This window comes from Macaca fascicularis, chromosome 15 (genome assembly GCF_037993035.2).
Source record: "Macaca fascicularis isolate 582-1 chromosome 15, T2T-MFA8v1.1".
NCBI lineage: Eukaryota > Metazoa > Chordata > Mammalia > Primates > Cercopithecidae > Macaca > Macaca fascicularis.
In genome coordinates, this window is record NC_088389.1 from 84,098,124 (window position 1) to 84,118,945 (window position 20,822).

At 38.9% G+C, this 20,822-nt stretch overlaps 1 protein-coding gene across 30 annotated transcripts in view; it reads left to right on the forward strand.

The window, feature by feature from the left end:
• FREM1 (FRAS1 related extracellular matrix 1) overlaps window positions 1–20,822 on the forward strand; it is a 168,640-nt gene that overhangs the window by 117,441 nt on the left and 30,377 nt on the right. For 16 of the 30 annotated variants that reach the window (XR_012424688.1, XM_015437148.4, XM_005581698.5 and 13 more), the window contains 4 exons: window positions 568–832; window positions 8,894–9,308; window positions 14,943–15,144; window positions 15,884–16,028. Coding sequence is in view for 18 of the 30 variants with exons in the window: in XM_015437148.4 (XP_015292634.3) it covers window positions 568–832; window positions 8,894–9,308; window positions 14,943–15,144; window positions 15,884–16,028 (1,027 nt within the window). In the remaining 12 variants the exon portion in view is untranslated. Of the gene's footprint in view, window positions 1–567; window positions 833–8,840; window positions 9,309–14,942; window positions 15,145–15,883; window positions 16,029–20,822 lie in introns of those variants that run through there. The other 14 variants (XR_012424683.1, XR_012424681.1, XR_012424685.1 and 11 more) reach the window with 6 other exon arrangements.

The following is a 20,822-nucleotide window of genomic DNA, read 5'->3' on the forward strand; positions in this document are numbered from 1 at the left end:
TTTCGCAAAGGCATTTGGGTTGTGTGTAATGCTTTCAATTACAGACAGTACTGCAATGACCATTTGGGTGCATGTCTCCAAGGGTAGCAGGGCAAATGTTTCTTTGAAGTAAATAGCTGGGGTGGAATTGCTGAGTCAAGGCATATGTGAACATTCGACTCTTTACAAAATAATGCCAAATCTTGTACCAATTTACAGTCTTCCCAAAATTGTATGCAAGGCTCTCTTGATCTATGTCTTCTTCAACACTTCGTACAGTCAGGCTTCTACATCCTTGCCAATCGAAAAGTTATGACATGACAATTTATCATGATATTTGTATTTCCATAATTACTAATGAGCTTGAGCATTTGAAAATATCTTTACTGGCCATGTGAATTTCTTCTTCTGTGAAATATCTGCTCATGTCTTTTGGTTAATTATTTTTATTCATAATAGTTATATAAACCTTTCTATGTCATATTAATTTTGATTTTTGCACAGTTTTGGCCTTTGTCTTCAGCCTTTGCCTTGGACACAATATATTTTTTGATACGATTCTTGACCATAACCTCTTATGTCATGTAGGTGATATTGTCATCCTTACAAAACCACTCGTGGTGTCTAAAGGTGACAGAGGTTTCTTAACAACCACCACTCTCCTGGCTGTGGATGGAACAGACAAGCCTGAGGAACTGCTCTATGTCATTACCTCCCCTCCACAATATGGTCAGGTCGAATATGTTCACTATCCTGGAGTTCCCATTACAAGCTTCAGCCAAATGGATATAGCGGGGCAGACCGTTTGCTATGTACACAAGAGCAAGGTGACTGTCTCCAGTGACAGATTCAGGTGAGCCCCATGGAAACTTTTCAAACCCCTTCTTTGGATTAATACTTACAGAAAAGGAGATCTGTTAATATGCTTCACTATAGTAACCGTTTTACAAAATATGTGTATCTTACAACATCACGCTGTATGCCTTAAATATATAGAATGAAATTTGTTTTTTTAAACAAAGGATAGAAAAGGAGAAAAAAATGAGTCATTTTTCAGCTCTGGTGCAGCTGTGTTTTTCTTTTACTGCCTTGTTGTATGTAAGGTGAAGATACACAATTAAAATGACAGCAGCAAAGCAAGAAATTTGGGCCTGTTATCAAAAAATAAACACAGTAAACAGATCTTTATGCAAGTTCTATTACGAGGAGAAATGTGAAAAGCTGAGGCTCCCAGCTAAAGATAGACCTGGAAAAGTAATTTCCCTCTTTTTGGAGTATGTTTTTCTGTCTGACGAAAAAGCATTTATTAGTAAACATTTGGCATAAGCAGACACTGCCTTTTGACACAACGTGTTCTGGTAACTATATCATAAATCATGTTGTCATAAAGTAGATCATATTTCCCCACAGAAACAATGTTATAATTGGGGGCTGCGCACCTGTTCCAGAATTCTGTATCAAATAAATCATTGGAATGAATAACAATCTGGTGAAAAGGCAAAGATACAACATTAATGAAAATCTACATTCATTTAAAATATGGAAATTTGTTTCAAGTCACATAAAGCAAGAGCAACTCCAGAAGATCTATAATCTCGCAGCTCTCAAAGCTGGCTGAACCTGAGGTCCTGGAGAGAAACACAGATCCCCAGGCCGGGCATGAGGACTGGGAAATGTTGGACTTTGAGCGAACCATTGTGCACAATCCAGTTTTGAGTTTTTGTCAATTCAGAAGGAGGCCTGGAGAGCATTGGTTTGTCTATTGTACACCCACACTTTTGGCTCCTGGTGTAATTTTCACCATGTCACAGTACAGTCTTCTAAAGAGCACTATAAAATAACATAAATGGGGCATACTCCTATATTATTCAATAGGTTCCCATAAACTATCAAGTATCACTGTTACACCCATGTTCAAATATCACTGTCCTCTATCTTTTACCTATCTAAATTCAGTATGTCTGCTCTGATAAACACTGGTTAAATGTCAGTAAAGAGGATGCTGCTCACCTTTTTAGCATTAAAATGATTTTTGAAAGCTGATTTGGATAATCCAACAAAACAAAACAAAAAGTCTCAGAAAGTTGGAACTAATCTCTTATTTTTTTCTCTTGATAAATGTCCTTTAACAAGCAGGTAAGCATTTAATTGATCAATATTTTAACTAGTTCAGTCTTTGAGTGTTGCTAAGCATTCACTAAAATGTGAGATGTGGGGATTCCTTTTCAAGCTGGCTCTTTTGTTTGAGAGGTGGAGTAGTGAAGTTAAGATACAGGCTTGGGGGCAAGAGCTACGTGAGTGACTCACAACTCTGTGACCTTCATCAGGTTACACAACCTCCTGTGCTCTTGTTTCCTCTTCTGTGAAATGGAATGATACTCGTAGCACCTGCCTCACAAGGTTGTGGGAGGTTTATGAGAGCTTATGCGTGTAAAGTATTAGTGGAACAACACCTGGCGCATAGGAAGAACTAAGTAAGTGTTAGCTACTACTATTATTGTCATTGTTGTTGTCATTATGTTCTTTCCTTGACGACCTTCTTATTTCCAATCTTTAAAACACCAAGTATGATCTTGAAGGAGGAAAGGAGTTACCAAGAGGAGCAATGATTGTTCATTTTTTCCTGTTTGCTAATGGAGGCTGGGTGCTTCTTGGCTTAATACGTTTGTATCAGATCCAGGGCTTTTAATTTTACATGCATTTCTGGAACTTCTAGCTTCTTTCCTTTCCTGCTTCCCTCTGTCAATGCCTACAGGACAGTCTGCTGAAGACATTAGTGACTGTCTTGAAGAAAACAGTGACCTTGCTGGAGAACACAGGACTGAATGCATAAAGATATTGAGAAATGAAGGTTAGATATTAATCGAATGGTGAGAATAAAAAACAAAACCTCCATATGTAAGGATTGGTAATACTGTAAAAATTTCCTAATTTGCATCTAGAAAAAGTCTTATTAGATGGCATTTTAGAAATCATTTATCCCAGGAATTTCTACATTTCTAGATCCTCAGATAATTGCCAGAGAGAACTACAAAATGCATATTCTTGGGCCTTACCCCAGAGAGGCAACTTTGGTAAGTCCAGTCTCAGGCCCAGAAATCTGTATTTTTGAAAGATATCTTCAGGTAGTTCTAATGCAGTCAGGACTAGCCATCAATGGTCTGGTCCAGTCTGTTGTTCTGAATATGTTCTGAGGAGCCTCAAGAATTTATGGAAGTTGAGGCTGGGGTGGTGACTCACGCCTGTAATCCCAGTACTTTAGGAGGCAAGGTGGGTGGATCACCTGAGGTCAGGAGTTCGAGACCAGTCTGGTCAACATGGTGAAACCCTGTCTCTAGTAAAAATACAAAAAATTAGCTGGGAGTGGTGGCGGGCACCTGTAATCCCAGCTACTCAGGAGGCTGAGGCAGGAGAATCGCTTGAGCCCGGGAGGCAGTAGTTGCAGTGAACCAAGATGGCGCCACTGCACTCCAGCCTGGGCAACAAGAGTGAAACTCCATCTTAAAAAAAAAAAAAAAAAAGAATTTATAGAAGCCTTTTTAGGGCCTCCCAGAGATTGAGGTTCTGGGGCCTTCAGCCCCATGTACTGATGGAACTTAGGTATATGTGTTGTGTGTGAGTATGTGAGTGTTGACACTAAAAACAATACTATAAATACTATAAAACTAAATATAAGAAAGCAAACTTTTTGTGCTTGCTAATATTCAGTTTTTAGTAGTTAAAAGGTTTCCTTTTAACCAAATACATTGATTCAAGTTAAAAATTGAATTGATAGAAAGCAAACTAGTAAAGAATAAGAGTACACATAGTACAGGCATATGGCAAAAATATGATGTCAATTACTCAAGATTAGGAAACAAGGTTTTAGGGAGAAAATAAACAACAAAGGCTGAAAAGCATTGATTTGGTCCAATCCCTTATTTACACATAGGAAATCTGGCATTGCCTGAACACCTGCAATGCACCAGAGAATGTCCTGGACTCTTTTTTGTACGTTATTTTTCTTAAGCCTTATGCCACCACCTTGCGAGAGATGCAGTAGTGTTCCCATTTTACACATGAGAAAACCAAGGTTCCAAGAGGCAAAGGAAGTCACCTAAACTGATATAACTGAGTATCACTGCTGAATTTGGGGCTCAGAGCTCATTTCCAGTGGAAGGTTCTTTCCATTATACCTCGTTGCACCAAAAATTTGTGGAGAATATGCATTTGTGCGAAGGAACCTCCTCAATGTGTCATTCTGATATTTGGCCAGCAGTTTTACATATTTATAATGGAAGAGCCTAGCATCTGCCCAAGACCCGAATTTTAATCTTGTCATTTCACTAACCCAATCACGGACTGCTATGTTGTTTGTCAAGTGGCGCTAAACCAAAGCTGAAAGCCTGTTTTAATGAAAGTGTGATCATGGTGCTTTTTAAAAATTAAATATATGCAACCAATCTAATCACCTAAATTTATGTTGCTTGCTGTTAAATTTGGCAAGGAATTTGGCTGGGTAGAAGAGATAAATTCTGTGGCAGAGGATTTTCCCCCTTCCCTTTTTAATGTAAGCTATGGCAGCATTAATTAAATGGGGGAGTTTAATAGTCAGATTTTACCTTCTGCAAAAATATTTTGTGAATCATAAATTTCTCCTGCATTGTTTGGTGCTGCTGGCCTGGAAGAAAGATTTGGCAGCATGTTCTAGGACAGATGACACCGAGTGATTAGCAAGCTGACTTCAGCTGCTGGCAGCCGGGTACTAAAAGAACATGCTAATGTCCTCCATTTTGACATGCCGGCTGGACTTTTTTTTTTTTTTTTCTGAGGAGCTGGCGCTATTTATGATTCCATTTTTATCTCTTAAATGCCATGACAGATGGCAGCTTCTTCAGCCAACTCTATTGCCAGGCAATGCAGAAAGCTTGAAAGCACCGTGGTAATGGTGAAATCAGACCAGGCAGGCACCCCAGTCAAATCTGAGAGTCATTCCCCAAATTTCATGAGAACAGTGGTCATCCTGGCTGCATCTCTTCTCAGGGGGATGTAATAAGGGAAATCAAACAAAATGGACCCACAGAAGGGCTGCTACCACCAACTTCTTCACCTCAGAATGGATACCAGCATAGCAATGGCTTTATGGTTTTAAACCTTGAGAATATATTTGGAGGATTTAGGGGAGGGGATATTTGGAAGACCATCTGATCGGTCAGCTTTTCCAGACACAAACAGCACTGACCTTGTTTGACTTGTTCTGCTAGCTTTATTTTGACCGGGAACTCAACCGTAACCATTCACTCTGTCCCTCTCTCTGATGATGCCTCTCTGCCTGTGAGTAGTTTGCACTGTTACTTGTGAAAGTGGAATGATGTGTTTGATCCAGTCATGTTTAGAAATTGCATCATTTTCACCCCTGGCTTATTAGCTTTAGGTCAGCACAGACAGCTGCCTTGGTGTCCCAGATGGGAGCACTGGCCTCAGAAAACATATTTCTTACTCTTCTGTGGTCTGTGGCCCACGTGCCCTCACTCCCATCTGTCTGATGGCAGGCTGCCTGTTTCCAACGTGGGCAGATCGCGATCATCCAGCAGGGAGGGGTTTGAGATGGACAGCCTGGATCGTAAGACAACTTCAGTGACCTCACAGAGGCCATGCACACATCGAGTAGATGTGGCCGTCCTGAGATGAGCTTTGAGGACCTCGTCAAGCATTTTTGCAATTCAGTCTCCAGAGAGGAAAGTCAGAATTAGATATTCAAGATGGCTACCTCTGATGGAGTCCCTGGCACTCACTCAAGCTTGCATTTGGCTTTGTTGCTCCTGGTCCCATCTCTCCCCTTCTTTCTTCTTCCTTCTCTGCTGATATTTGACAAACTTTTAATAGTGCACAATGTCTATAGCTCTACAATTAATGCTAATGCTAAAAATACACATCCTTTGGCTTACATTTACGCTAACGTACCAGTGGCTGATTTAACCCTCTCCACAGAGCACATTTGATATAGGGATCTGGTAAGGAATAGAGAGCCAGTTTATTTGTGAAATGAGAGGTGTGAAACATATTTCTGGAGGGGGAAAATGGGAAAAAGGGAACTTGGAGGCACTGAGGGAGCACCTAGCCTCCTTCTTTATTTTATCATGGGTGAGATGATAGGATCTGGGGGGAATATGAAAAAGTAACAGAAAAACAATAGAATAAAGGCATAACTCTGTTCTCAGGCTCTGCCTGAGAAATAAAGCATAATTTTATACCTAAAAATGTGTATCAATTTACTTTTGAAACTGTGAAGGTGACTAAGTAAAAAGTTTGAAGAACAGACATATTTTTCTAGGTTCCTTGATTTTCTTTTTTTAAAATTATTTTTCTTTTTTTAAGATGAGGTTTTGCCATGTTGCCCAGGCTGGTCTCAAACTCCTGAGCTCGAGTGCTCCGCCCACCCCAGCCTCCCAGAGTGTCCGGACTATAGGCGTGTGCCATGGTGCCTGGCCTCTTTTCCTTTCCTTTCTCTTCTTTTCGTTTCGTTTCATTTCTTTTCTTTCTTTCTTTCTTTTTTTTTTTTTTTGGGACAGGGTCTCTCTCTGTTGCCCAGGCTGGAGTGTGGTGGCACATTCATGGCTCGCTGTAGCCTCGACCTCCCAGGATGAAGTGATCCTCCTAAGTCAGCCTCCCTAGTAGCTGGAGCTACAGGCACGCACCACCACACCCAGCTAAATTTTGTATTTTTTGTAGAGAAAGGTTTTTGCCATGTTACCCAGGCTGGTATCGAACTCCTGGACTCAAGCCATCTGCCTGCCTCGGCCTACCAAGGTACTGGGTTTATGTGCATGAGCCACTGCACCGGCATCTTTTTTTAATAAATAATTGATTTTATAAATACCTCATGATCCAGTGATGAAATTTCCCAATTTGTTAAAAATATACTTATCAAAGGTTTAATTTCACGAAAGGATAACTGATTGGGTTGTTTTAAGGAAACTGTGATTTTGCTCAATCTATAATTCTAAAGGCAATTGAATAGCTTTACAAACTGTAAAAAATGCTGCTATGGGGGAAATGTGTCAGGTTTCATTCTTTGCAAGTCTAGGTGTGTGAAATGTCAAAGTTTACTTTATTTGTTGTATTTCATTTAGCAGTTTTAACTTTTTGGACATGTATTTCTTTTTCTTTGCATCAAATCAGACATGTTTTCCTTGTTGGCAGTCTTATTAACTAGATAATTAGAAAACTAAAAAACTTCAGCGTAGCCTTCAAAGCAATATCAGTACTCAGCCAAACTCATCTCTTTTTACTTTTTGTCTAACTGCCTTCCCCGAGTCTGTGGTCGCAGGCAGGCTGGTTGACTAATTGCTCTCACACTATCTAGTTTCAGGTTTCTTCATGCTTAGAAGGATTGATGCTCAAACCCTGAAGGACAAGACACATTTCACAAAGAATAAGGAGACTGTTAGTCAAATCTGCCAGATTTGTAAAATAAATATAAATGCCATAACTTCTCTAATTAAAAAAGAAGCACCAAAGAAAATATACAATTTATATAGGTATATAAAATTTATACATAAAAATGTCCTATTAATTTATATATTCTACAAAAACATTATTTTTAGAGATTTTTGTATCAGTGGAATAGAAGAGTCCATCCTTCATGAATATTTCCAGCAACTACGGTACATGGAGAAAAGCTAATAAGACACAACTCTGATTATTTCTAAGTACATTTCTTTGGTGTACAGTGAATTTGTCACTCCCATTTGATAGTAATGATTTCCTAACCTTTTGGAGTTTTAATATTGTGACTTCTTTGCATAATTTCATGATACTCTTAATTCTTATTAAAATAAAAATTACACGTTGAAATGCTACAAAGATCATTTAAATCAGTGTTATTGTGAAATTGTCTTCAGTAGAATGTGGTTTCATGATCAATATAATCAAAAGCACGTTATGGTATCACAAATTTAAGACTATAAGAAAGATTTTGCTTATCTCAAATGCGTATCATTTCAGCTTTCTTTTTACAGTTTTGCAGCGGTGCTCAGGCATCACAACTCTTTGTGGTGGATTGTTAAGCCAGCATTTGTTTTAAACTCTGCAAGAGTAGAGGGTGCAGGGATCAGAAGACCTGCATTCTAGTCTCAGCTTCATCTCCTACCTGCCTTATGATCTCCCACCAACTTTCTGAACCTTTCTTTGAAGCAGGAAGATAATCCTTGTGTAGCATAACTCTCACCTGTCTTACAGGGAGAAAGTGCAGAAGCACATGTAAACTGTAAGAGATTAGAGCCTCCTGTAATATTTTAAAGTTGGGTGGTACTTAGTGATCTTCTAGTCCATCCCATTCATTTTTCAGAGCTGTGGAAATGAGGCCTGGAAGGGAAAGATGATTTAAGTGAGATTACATGTCTGAGAAATGTGATCTGCTATTAAGAAATCTACCATAAAAACATATGAGTAGAATGAATTAGCTAAATTCAACCCATTTAGTACTTTAATCTATTGGTCTCCAAGTTATCAGACTTACAACTTTATTACACACCCATGAAAAAAAAATTGAAAAAATATAAATAAATAAAGGGGGTATGCTCTTCAAATTCGTAAGATGAGTCTCATTGGTTGTGAAATTTTTATGTGGTGCAAGGCACATTAAGCACTGGTGAGCCTGAGAAATAGGATTGTCAGAATTCCCCTGTTGTATCACATGGGTCTATCATTAATGTTGTTGGGAAAATATTCTTGGGTGTAGAATGGTCCATTTATGCATTACTCTAGTGACTGGTTTAATGATAGGGATTCTTCTGCAAGATCTGCCCTTGATTTTTCATTTGAGTCACAACACAACATACCCTTTAGTAAAGGTGTGTATTATTATCGTTTCATTCCAGTAGATGGTGACACAAGAATCCATGCTGAAGGCTGCCTTGCCTCTCTTTGCCAGATTCATCATCAGCAATGGACTGCGGACCGAGCATGGGGTGTTTGAGATCACGCTGGAGACTGTGGACAGAGCCCTGCCCGTGGTAACCAGGAACAAGGGGTTGAGACTGGCCCAGGGGGCCGTGGGCCTGCTTTCCCCTGACCTCCTTCAGCTGACTGACCCTGACACAGCTGCGGAGAATCTCACCTTCCTCTTGGTTCAGCTCCCCCAGCATGGCCAGCTCTACCTGTGGGGAACAGGCCTACTTCAACACAATTTCACCCAGCAGGATGTGGACAGCAGGAATGTGGCCTATCGGCACTCAGGAGGGGACTCCCAGACTGACTGCTTTACTTTCATGGCCACAGACAGGACAAACCAAGGCTTTGTTGTGAATGGGAGAATGTGGGAAGAACCTGTTTTATTCACCATTCAGGTAAGTATGAAAAACACAGTTCATCTGCCAGAGATGTGAAAACAGTGACATCAAGAACTATTTTTTTTTTTTTTTTAGACAGAGTATTGCTCTGTCACCCAGGCTGCAGTGCAGTGACATGATCTTGGCTTACTGCAGTCTCCGCCTCCTGGGCTCAAGCGATTCTCCTGCCTCAGCCTCCTGAGTAGCTGGGACTATAGGCATGTGCCACCATGCCCAGCTAACGTTTTTGTATTTTTAGTAGTAACTAGGTTTCACCATGTCTGTCAGGCTGGTCTCGACCTCCTGACTTCAAATGATCCACCTGCCTCGGTCTCCCAAGGTGCTGGGATTACAGGTGTGAGCTACCATGCCTGGCCAAGAACTATGTTTTAATTTCCTTTCCTGTTTAATTCAAATACAGATTATGCATCTACAGCACAAACAGCATATTAATATGAATGAAAGAGATATGGTGCCCTCATAGGTGCTAATGACTGACTGTGAGTGTCGATGGTAGCACAGAAAGGAGCAAAAGCCGTGGGCTTTGGAGTCAGACAGACCTAGGTTTGAATTTCTGCTTTGCAATGTATTAACTGTCTGACCTTAAAGAATTCATTAACTCTTCTGAATCTACTTTTCCTTCTTTGAAAAACATGCCTACAGCATTGTGGTGAGAATTCAATAGGATTAGGTATCCAAAGCAGTCGCATAGGGCCTGAAACATATTTGATGCTGAAACTTACGAGGCAGCATCTTTATACTATTACACATGTAATAATGATGAGGGTAATAATAGCAGCAATTGCAGTTCCTTTAGTGTTAACTGCAGGCCAGATCCACTCCACATAAATCTTATTTGATTCTCATAAAACTCATATGAAGCAAGTTTTGTTATTGACATTTTATAGATGAGGATACAAGTTCAGGAGTTAAATAATTTGATCAAATACACACAAAGACCTCAAGTCTTTCTGATCCCAAATTCTGTGTCCTTTCTATGACACTACGCTGCCACATTTGTTGACTATTACAAGGATTCCTGGAGGGCATAATGTGTTTTTCTTTTTTAAGTCAAAACACATCAAGTATATTCTGGCTCTCAAACCCTTGAATCTACTCTCCTTGGAAGTAATTCACCCTCTTCTACACACTCTCACCAAACACAAAATAGTTAAAATTTATCTCTCGCTTCAGAATACTTTCTGACTAGTAAAATAGTTACATTTTTCCATTGCTCTGAGACAGAGAGAGAGAGAAAAAAAAAGAAAGAGACAAAGAGACATTTTTTTTAGGAAATTGGCTCATGGCTCATGCAATTTTAGGGCCTGGCATGTCCGAAATACACAGGGCAGGTTGTCAGGCTACAAATTTCTTTCTTTCTTTCTTTCTTTTTTTTTTTCCTTTCTTTTTTTTTTTTTTTTTGAGATGGAATCTTGCCTGTTGCCCAGGCTGGGGTGCAGTGGCGCAATCTTGGCTCACTGGAAGCTCCGCCTCCCGGGTTCATGCCATTCTCCTGCCTCAGCCTCCCGAGTAGCTGGGACTACAGGCACCCGCCATCACACCTGGCTATTTTTTTGTATTGTTTTTAGTAGAGACGGGGTTTCACCGTGTTAGCCAGCATGGTCTTGATCTCCAGACCTCGTGATCCGCCCACCTCGGCCTCCCAAAGTGCTGGGGTTACAGGCTACAAATTTCAGCAGGAGTTAACGTTGCAATCTTTAGCCCAAAGGAGTCTGGAGGCAACATTCCTTCCTTTTTGGGGGACTTCAGTCTTTTCTCTTAAGGCCTACAATTGATTGGCTGAAGCCCACTTGCATTATGGAGAGTGATCTCTTTACTCAAAATTTACTGATGTAAACGTTAATCCCCTCTAAAACACACCCTGCAAAGTTGACACATAAAATGAAGCCTCACAGAGTCTATCTATGAGGAAAGCCTTGAGAGCATAGAGTGGGTTCTGGATGAGTCCTTGGCAATCAGGAGGTCCAGAAAATGCAATGAAATGATGCACGAGGAGAAGAAAGAAGATATTGACATCGTGGACACAGTAAGAAGCACTTTGTATTAAAATTATTGTTTTTATTTTTTATTTATTTTTTTTTTGAGACGGAGTCTTGCTCTGTAGCCCGGGCTGGAGTGCAGTGGCCGGATCTCAGCTCACTGCAAGCTCCGCCTCCCGGGTTTACGGCATTCTCCTGCCTCAGCCTCCGGAGTAGCTGGGACTACAGGCGCCCGCCACCTCGCCCGGCTAGTTTTTTTTTTTTTTTTTTGTATTTTTAGTAGAGACGGGGTTTCACCGTGTTAGCCAGGATGGTCTCGATCTCCTGACCTCGTGATCCGCCCGTCTCGGCCTCCCAAAGTGCTGGGATTACAGGCTTGAGCCACCGCGCCCGGCCTGTTTTTATTTTTAATCATATGTTTTAATTGATCTTAGTCACATTCCCTCTTCAGTCTGTTAGTGTCTTTTTTTTTTTTATTCCTAACTCCCTAACCTAGGTTGAGACCTGTCTCTGTACTGTCCCACCAGGGATACTTTTCTGGGTCTCTTTGGCTGCAAATTTATATGAATTATAAATTCTGAGTGTAGACGTCACAGTTCCTTCCTATACTCCATGGCACAGATGGAAAAGAGGATGGAGATTGGGGAAAGTACCAGAACTTGAATCAGGTCTCTCCCAACACCAACACTCATCTTAAAGAGCATGGCTATTATAAGAGAGTTATCTATTGGAAGTTGTGGAATTTACTGATAGGAAAATGTTGGACATACATTGTAAAGTTTCTTTTTTTGTCAAAAGTATAAGGCTTTCCTTGCAAAAAAAAAAAAAAAAAAATCATTATGTGTAAAAACCCCACAAGGTAAGCTTCAAACTTCCTCCAGTAATTCCCCAGAACCCTCAGTCTCTTTGAGCAGAGAAGTCAAGAGTCTTTAGAAAGTGACTGAACCCACCAGCAGTGGAGGAGAGATGACGCCCTCAGTGTCTTGCCTTCAAGAGCTTTTTCTGCCAAGACAATATGGATGTTGACCACCACTGAGTGGTAAACTGGTCCAAATAAGTCTCCCAACTATGGGTAAACTATTTTTCTGGTGGTACCTGAGTAATTGAGGGCCAAACTACGCCAAAACACAGGTGTATTTAACTGACACAGTCACAACCTGACATTCATTTTGTAGGAAATCTTTTCTGTCTGACCAAAATTGTTGCAACTGTTGCAACCTGTACTTCTCCTTTAAAGGGGTCAGGTGAGGGAGAAAAACGTCATGCCATTGCTTTCTGTGCATTTCCTGTAAATACAACACAAGTTATCAAAGGATAGAGCTTTCTTTTAAAAAAATCTAGAAACCCAATATTTAAAAATGCTTCTGGTGTACTGAGCCAGAAGATCTACTTTTGACAAAGCTAGAAGTTGAATAAGACCTAGGATATATTTTAATGTGACCAGAGACATGACGGGACTGTGTTGCTAGGGTTTAGATGTTTTTTTAAAAACACATGATCACAACAGGCATTTATTACTTTTGTAACACTTTCATTTTTAAGGAATTATAACATCCAAAACCAAAATAAAACAACCATCCTACATTCAACTATTCATTTAGTATCAACTTGGGTATTTTTTGTATGGCTTAGAAGTACTTTAATTTTCCTCTTCTTCCACTAACCATCTCTCTTACTGGCCACATGGTTGTCGGAGCTTCTTCCCTCACAGGCCACAATGACAATTGGACCCCCAACCTCACTGCTCTGAAAGTTGCCACCCATACTCTTCAGGAGAGGAGAAGAATGACTGTGACTTTTGAAAATGTTTGTTGCTTTTTTGGTTTATAAAATAAGTATGTATTGTAAATAATTCATAAACTACTAGAAAAAAAAATTATTGACGACCATACCACTCCAAAAACTATTGTTGGGGGCTTTCTTCCATTCTTTTATTTTGTTCAATTAAAAATGGGATGATATTATATATACTATTTTTTATGCATGCTGCCTGTTTCCATCTTCATGTATTTTGAACATTTCCTTATGTCATTAACTATTCCTGATAGTTCTTGATAACTAATCATATTCCTGATAGCATGATTTTTAAAGGCTGCTTGGAACTCAGTCTCAGGTGGAGATGGTTTATAAATCCCCTGGTGGACTTTTCATTCTTTTTGTAAATTGCTTTTATAAGTAGTATTTTAGTGAATATATATCCAATCATTTTTGCATACATATCTGTTTCTGCAAGATACAGAAAAATTTTTACTATTTTGTACCCCTACCAGCAAAATATAAAAATATCTGTTTCTTCACATATTCATCAGTGTGAGTTATAATTATTTCTGTTTTTTTTTTTTAAGAATCTTGCCAATTTGAGAGGAAAAAATGGTTGGTTGTGACAAAATTTCTTATGAAATAAACAGAGGAGGAGCTGTAATCTTTCTCCACCCCAAAACAAAGGAACACATTTGTGCAAATCTCCCAGACTTTTGCCTATGTCTATACAAACATTATGTATAGATAAATATATATTTTTAACAAAAATAGTATTATAATTATATTCTAATTCTATTCTGCAACTTGCTAGGTTTTTCAGTTAACACAAAATTGGGGAAATTTTTCATCATCAATTCATTTTCTCCCTTATTCTTTTTAATAGCTACAGAGTAGTTCATTGTATCATAATACACAAAAATATACATGGTCTTATCATTGACATGAATTCTTTACTTTGCTAGGGCAAAGTAAGATTTACAGTAGTATCAGTTTGGTGTAAATGAAATTAAGAACCGAGAGATTAGGAGTGAGGGGAATGAAAATTCTTTTACATATTTTCTAGTATCAGTGGCGAATCTGTTCTAATCCATCCAAACCTGCTCTGTCCTTAACCTACAACAGTCATCTTACAAATGCAAGATGCACTGAGCTCCATACAGACTGAACAAGGTCCTTTGTTGTGTTTGAACCTACACTTCTGTTCTCACTTACGAGTAATTGCTCATCCACCATCTTCACAAATCTATTCTACCTGTTCAGCTACCTGGCTCTCATCCTCAATGAAACAAATATGCAAATGTCTAGAAATAATCACCTTTAACTTTTTCCTTACTGAGGTATCTCTATTTTTATTCAGCATTTTTGCCAGTTGAAAAAAAGACATGCCAAAAATTTTTTCTATATATTTGTAAACCCTCACAATTTTGTGTCTGTAAATCACTAAACACCAGGAAAATGGGGGAGGTTCTTCTGTGGAGTTAACATGAAGTCTGCTCTAGAATTCTTGGGTCAATTTTAGTGTATTAATTTAATAGACATTCCCTGGGCTTCTGTTATGGTTCAGGCACTGTGCCAGGTGCAGGGAATCCATGGCGGTAAAAGACCTGACACCTGCCCTCTCGGAACTTGTATTCCTAAGTGGGAGTCAGGCAATAGATAAATTGATAAAGTGGGATCAAGGATTACGGTGGAAAGTTGGCCTCTGTTCCAAGCACTGTGATATTTGCTGAGGCTTTTGTGAACAGGACAGTCTTTAACAGGAATCCGCTAATGAGGAGTAGAAGGAATCCAAAACGCGGGACAGTGTGTCATTGTTGAACCAATAAAGCCCAACGTTGCATGGGGGTGAGGGGCCTTTGGCTAACATTGTATGTCGTTGTTGATGATCCAGGTGGACCAACTGGACAAAACAGCTCCTCGTATCACACTCTTGCATTCCCCTTCTCAAGTGGGGCTCCTGAAAAATGGCTGCTATGGGATTTACATCACTTCCCGCGTGTTGAAGGCATCAGACCCTGACACTGAGGACGATCAGATCATCTTTAAAATTCTACAAGGCCCAAAACATGGACATCTGGAGAACACAACAACAGGTACTGGCTTCCTTAATCCTTATAATTGCTCATTTTAAAATACCCAGTGGCTGGCAGGGCTAGAGAGTAATTTAATTAAGTGCAGGCCCATTTGGTAAACACTCCCTAGGGCTTACTGATAGATGCAGTTTATAAATCAATATTGGTCCTAAAGAGGGTTTGGAGCTGAGCCTTCCTAAATTTATCCTGACTGGAAGAACCAAATACTGATATACAACTGTTGATTATTTATATTTTTTTTCGCAACAGCTGATTATAGTATATTCAAAGGAACATAGTGTCAGGACCAATTTCCTATTTGTGACCAATTTTTTCTTCTGTCATGAATTCTGAATGACTCTAAATGATGTCAGATTTTTTTTAAAGTTCTTGGTTTTTTTCCTAATGGTTTCTCTGGATTGTATATTATTTCTCCTTTATGAGCACAATGATCATAATACATCATTAAACAGGATGGCACCAAATTACGGATTTTTATTACAGTATCTTTCCATTCTCCTTCGCTTTATTTTTATATTTTTTAAGGCAAATATTTCTGAAGCAGTCAATTTAATGCCTAATTTAAGCTTGTTGCATTTGAGTTTTAAGATAGTTACAGTAATGCTAATTTCTTTTTGTAAAATGTACCTTAGCTGTTTTTTAAAGATGTGTTTAAAATAAAATAGCCATACAATTTTATTAGCTCTTATTTAATGTTTTGTTTGATTACCCATGATATTCATTTATTTCTTTTTTGTAGGTGAATTTATCCATGAGAAATTTAGCCAAAAGGACTTAAACAGTAAGACTATTCTTTACATCATAAACCCATCTTTGGAAGTAAATTCAGATACCATGGAATTTCAAATCATGGACCCCACAGGGAACTTGGCCACTCCTCAAATGTAAATTCTCTTGCTTATTCGGTAGTCCTGCATGTTACATCCAGAATGTATCTGAATATTAGGAAAGTGAAATGTTCTTTTAAAAACAGAACCCAAGATGTTAAGTTAATAGACCGTTCCACAAGCTCATGGAATTTACTTTGGAGAATGAATTTTCTTTTTATTACTGCTTGATAATAGGAAAGCCAATAGCTTTACAGAGTACAGAAACATTAAAAAGCTAAGTTGACATTCATATTATGCATGTCAATGTATACACTTTTATAGACAGGGAGGTTTCTGTCTTAACAATTCACTAGCATCCAACACTGAGTTTGCAGGTTCATGTAGCGATTGCACAGCAAGAGGTCACTCTAGGACCGTGTTAGTAACTATAGCCTTCTAAAATGTCTGTGGTCGGAGAAATGAGGTAGTCAAGAAGAGTTAGCCAAATATCTTCTCTTTTTCTTATGAAGAAAATTACAATTACCTGACAGTCCATTTATAAGGTGATAAACTTATCCTAGGTTAGATGAAGATAGTGTAAAGAGGAAAACAGACTTTGGAAGGTGTGTGAAGGGTATGACCCTCAAAATAGCAAAAGTAACACATCTTCAAAATTAATAAGATTAACAGACCACAGCAATTTCACTGACTGGGTCCCTATTCCAGACTTTTCTTGAATGTAGACCCTGAATAGCTTACTAGCTAACAGATAGTCATAGAAAGGTCTGTCAGAGTCCAGGTCTTCTGGTACTGTGCTCTTTTTATTGTTTGTTTTGCTTGTTTTCGATACCCTTCCCAGATACCGCAAAGAAAAGGTGTTCACTTGTCCTTGTTTTAGTAGTCACCATATCCTAGTCATACTAAGCATCATAAGTGATACAGCTCTGTTATACTCCTTTTATGGTGGAGTATAGACTAAGAAAAGAAAGCCGAGAAACTCTGCAGTCTTCAGAATTCTTGCATTTTCTTTCGGATCCTGAATTGTAGTTCTAAAATCTGACCAGCAGAGGTCACTGTAGTCATTGTCAGAAAAAAAAGCCAGCATGCTTTTCTTAGCAAACCACATTCCCAGGGTCCCACTCCGTTGCCCTGATAAAATGTAGAGCCTGGCCCAGATTTATTAACTCCACAGACTTTTATCGCGTGGCTACTATATGCCGGGTGCACAGTACTAGGAGCTGGGGAATAGGTTAGAACAAAGTAGACCTGGCCCCTGATATTAAAATGTAATCTTGAGATTACAAAACATAAAACAGATGACCTCCACCCATTAAACTCTTTGCCTAAGAGAAATAATTCCTCAGGATCACAATCTTTATAGAAAAATACATCAACTACTTGCAACGTTAGACAAATATCTTCCAATTCTCAAGAAAATGTAAAAAACAAAACAAAACAAAAAAAACAAAAAAACCTGCTCCAAACACATTAATACATGGACTTTCCTTTTTTTTTTTTTTTTTTTTTAACATTTTAAGAGTAATTCAATTAAGAAAACATAGGAATGTTGGTCAGACTTGCTACTGACCTAATGCTGACCTCTGGTCCTCCACGTGTGAGTGCAGTGTAGCTGATAGAGAATTTTCTTCCCCCAGTAATGATGCTAGGCTGATATTGCTTCACCCACAGCCCCTTTCAATCTTTGTCACTATCAAGGACATTGCTTTTGGAAGATGATTTATATTTTTAAATAACTCTCAAATTCATATGAGAATTACGGCAAAATTTGCTTAATTTAATTATAACATTAATTGAGGCCATTTTAAATAGCCTCCTGCTTTTGTTGGATATTAACTTTCATGTATCTGTGCTGGAGATGTTTCTAGTTCAACTTGATATAATTTGTTCATTTGTTCATGACTGAACAAAATGCTGTGGCATACGCCTACCAAGGGGTAATACAGAGAGAAGTTTTATTTGATTCTGACATATATTAGGCTATTTTCTTTATAAGGGATGGGGGGGGTAAAATTACTCAGCATTTATCATCATCATTTTTGAACGGTATAGTTGTCCTCAATCCCATTTGTAAGCAGATGTTTTTGGAACTAGGTGCACAATTTTCCAGTAAGAAGCAAGGTTATGAATAGTGGTTCATCTTCCCAAGACAGCCAGCCAGAATGTAGTTACAAGTACAATATAAATTACAGTCATTTGCAATATAATTGGTGTTTGCTCTATTTCATTGCTATTCATTTAATCATTACAACCACCTATGAGTCAGGTACCATCATCATCTGAAATTTACAGATGAGAAAACTGAGGACAGAGCTAGAAAGTGACTTTTCTAAGTGGAAATGCAGCCTTAGAGTGCGTGATTTTTCTCAGCACACAAAAACTTTTTGCCCATTTTAAGGACTGTGCTAATCTGGCCTGAAGGGAATGGAACAGCAGGCTTGTCTTCTTTCTCTTCAGACACTGTCCACCCAAGCAAGAAAGAATACTGACTCATATAGGGCCTTAAAGTTCAGTGGGGTTTTTAAAACATTTAAATTATAGACCTCTATGTTAGCGTGCACTTCATATCTAACACACTAGAATTTATACTATAGATAATAAACCACTGAACTTGGAGCTAGAGGACAAGGTTTGAGCTCTGCCCTTCATCTAGTGACTGTTCAAGCCTTAGTTATCTCTTCTGTAAAATGGAAGCGATACTACAATTTGTTTAGAAAAACAAATGAGATGTGTAATGTATATGAAAGCACCTTGTGTATTTAAAGTCCTTAACAAATGCAACTTGTGGTGGTGATTACTATTGTAGTTAATTCATGTGGGTACAATAATTGACTGAAGAAGTATCCCAGAGACATTTGGTGGATTAGAAAGCCTGCCTCTAATTAGAAATTGATCCTGGGATGAATCACAAAGTAAACAATCAATATGCCTATTAATCAATGAGCTAAATGCTGTAGAACTTTGTGTTGTTCTTTGGCTTAGACAAGATTAATAGATTCATATTCGTCATATCTGAAGGGGTGAAACCTCTGTGATAAAGCTAGAGGGACTGCAGGGTGCCGTCTGGAACAGAAATGGGCCTGTTTTAGAGCACGGGAAGGACCCGTGTTCAGTGGGAAGTTGAGAATCTTGACTGTTGGTCAGTTTTGGCTATTGCAGGATTCCTATGGAGTATCAGTCCTGAAGGATGAATAGATGCTGCACTATAAAAAGCATTTGGAAATGCTTGTTTCGTGAGATTCATCAAGTTATTGCCAGCTAGCTAGCTTGCGTGCTTGTTTAACTGCATCACATCCTAGAGTCATCGAGATGTGCGTGTGGATTGGGAATCTCTCAGAAACGAAGCCTAGGCAGCAAATCTCAACCCAACTGGGCTGTAGAATCGCCTCTCTCGACCCGCCACCGCACACACAGGCAGGATAGCTCAGGGAACAAGTTTTTCATGGAATACATCTGGAAGTCACTTTATTGTAAATAGAAATTATTTTATAATGCTGATATCTATGGAAATTTGCATAATGATTTAGATTTAGCTAAGTGCCTACATTTCAGGCACTGTGCTAGGTGTTTTCACGAGTTGTCTAATTTTATCTGCAAAACACAATCCTCTGAGGATAAGGAAATAAAGCTCAAGGCTTTTAAGTAATTGTCTTGAAGTCACTGGAGGGTGAGCTCTGAACTCCCGACCTAAGTGAGTGCTCATCTTATCGCCTCACCCCTTGGCTGCACCCCTCACAAGCTCGTGCCTGTTTTCTAGTCCAAGCTGAATCTCCAAGATGATCTGCAGAAGCCCCAAACTAAGTTACACAGGACCCACATCATTCATGAAAAGCACTTCTATGGACCACAGAATGTGGCCAACTTCTGACCAAGGTTGTTTTCCTAATACAACTTCCACGTGGACCTCTTTCTTGTGCCCACTGGAGAAAAGTGAACTTCAAAAGCCATGTTAAATGCAGAAGTCCTTGATGACTCAGTGACTGTTCCTCCAGTTCTGCACTCTGGTTCTTCCCCCACCTCTGGCAACGCACATTCTAACTGTTCTTTTGTCCGTTTTTGGCTTTAAAAGAGAAGGGACGGAAGAATAAAAGGAATTTCCATCAGGCAAACTTTGCAATATTTAGCAGTTTTTATGAAACACCTGGTAGGGGAAGAGGTTGAAACTGTTGGCTAGCTAATACCTCCACATTACCTGCAAGCCAGGAGTTAAGGTTTTTGTCTTCAGACTAGGTCTTAGGAAAGCACAGACGAAGGGAAGGAAAATAGCACTTATTAAGCACCCACTGTGTACAGGTGCTTTATACATATTAAGTAATTTTAATTTTAATCATTTGACATGAGTGTAATTCTCCTCAATTTTAAGATAATGAAAACCGAGGCCTAGAGAGACTGAGTAACTGACCGTAATCACACACTAATCAGTGGTTACAAGGTGTGCTTGATTCCAAAGCACTTGTTTTGGGTACTCACTATGCGGCCTCTTGGCTAACCCCATTATCAAGAGAAAAAGAGAAAAATGAAAACACAGGTGTTCATAGCATTCGATTATGGAGTTTAATAGTGTCATCTTTGAATTGATAAGTCTTAGATTGGATACTTGAAAAAATATTTTTTAACATTTTCAGGAATTCTTGTCACATGCTACTTGATTATAAATGAAGATATAGTTATAAGGATAGTAATTTAATCACAATTTTAGCTTCTGTAAACCTTTTGCTGAGAAGCTCAAAATACTTAATGAGAATTCATGAAGGTTCACTTAACCCCTTTGAAGTACAGACTTATCTTTATTGCAGTTTGTAATGTGTAATAATTACATTATTATAGGAAGCAAGGAAACTGAGGCATAGA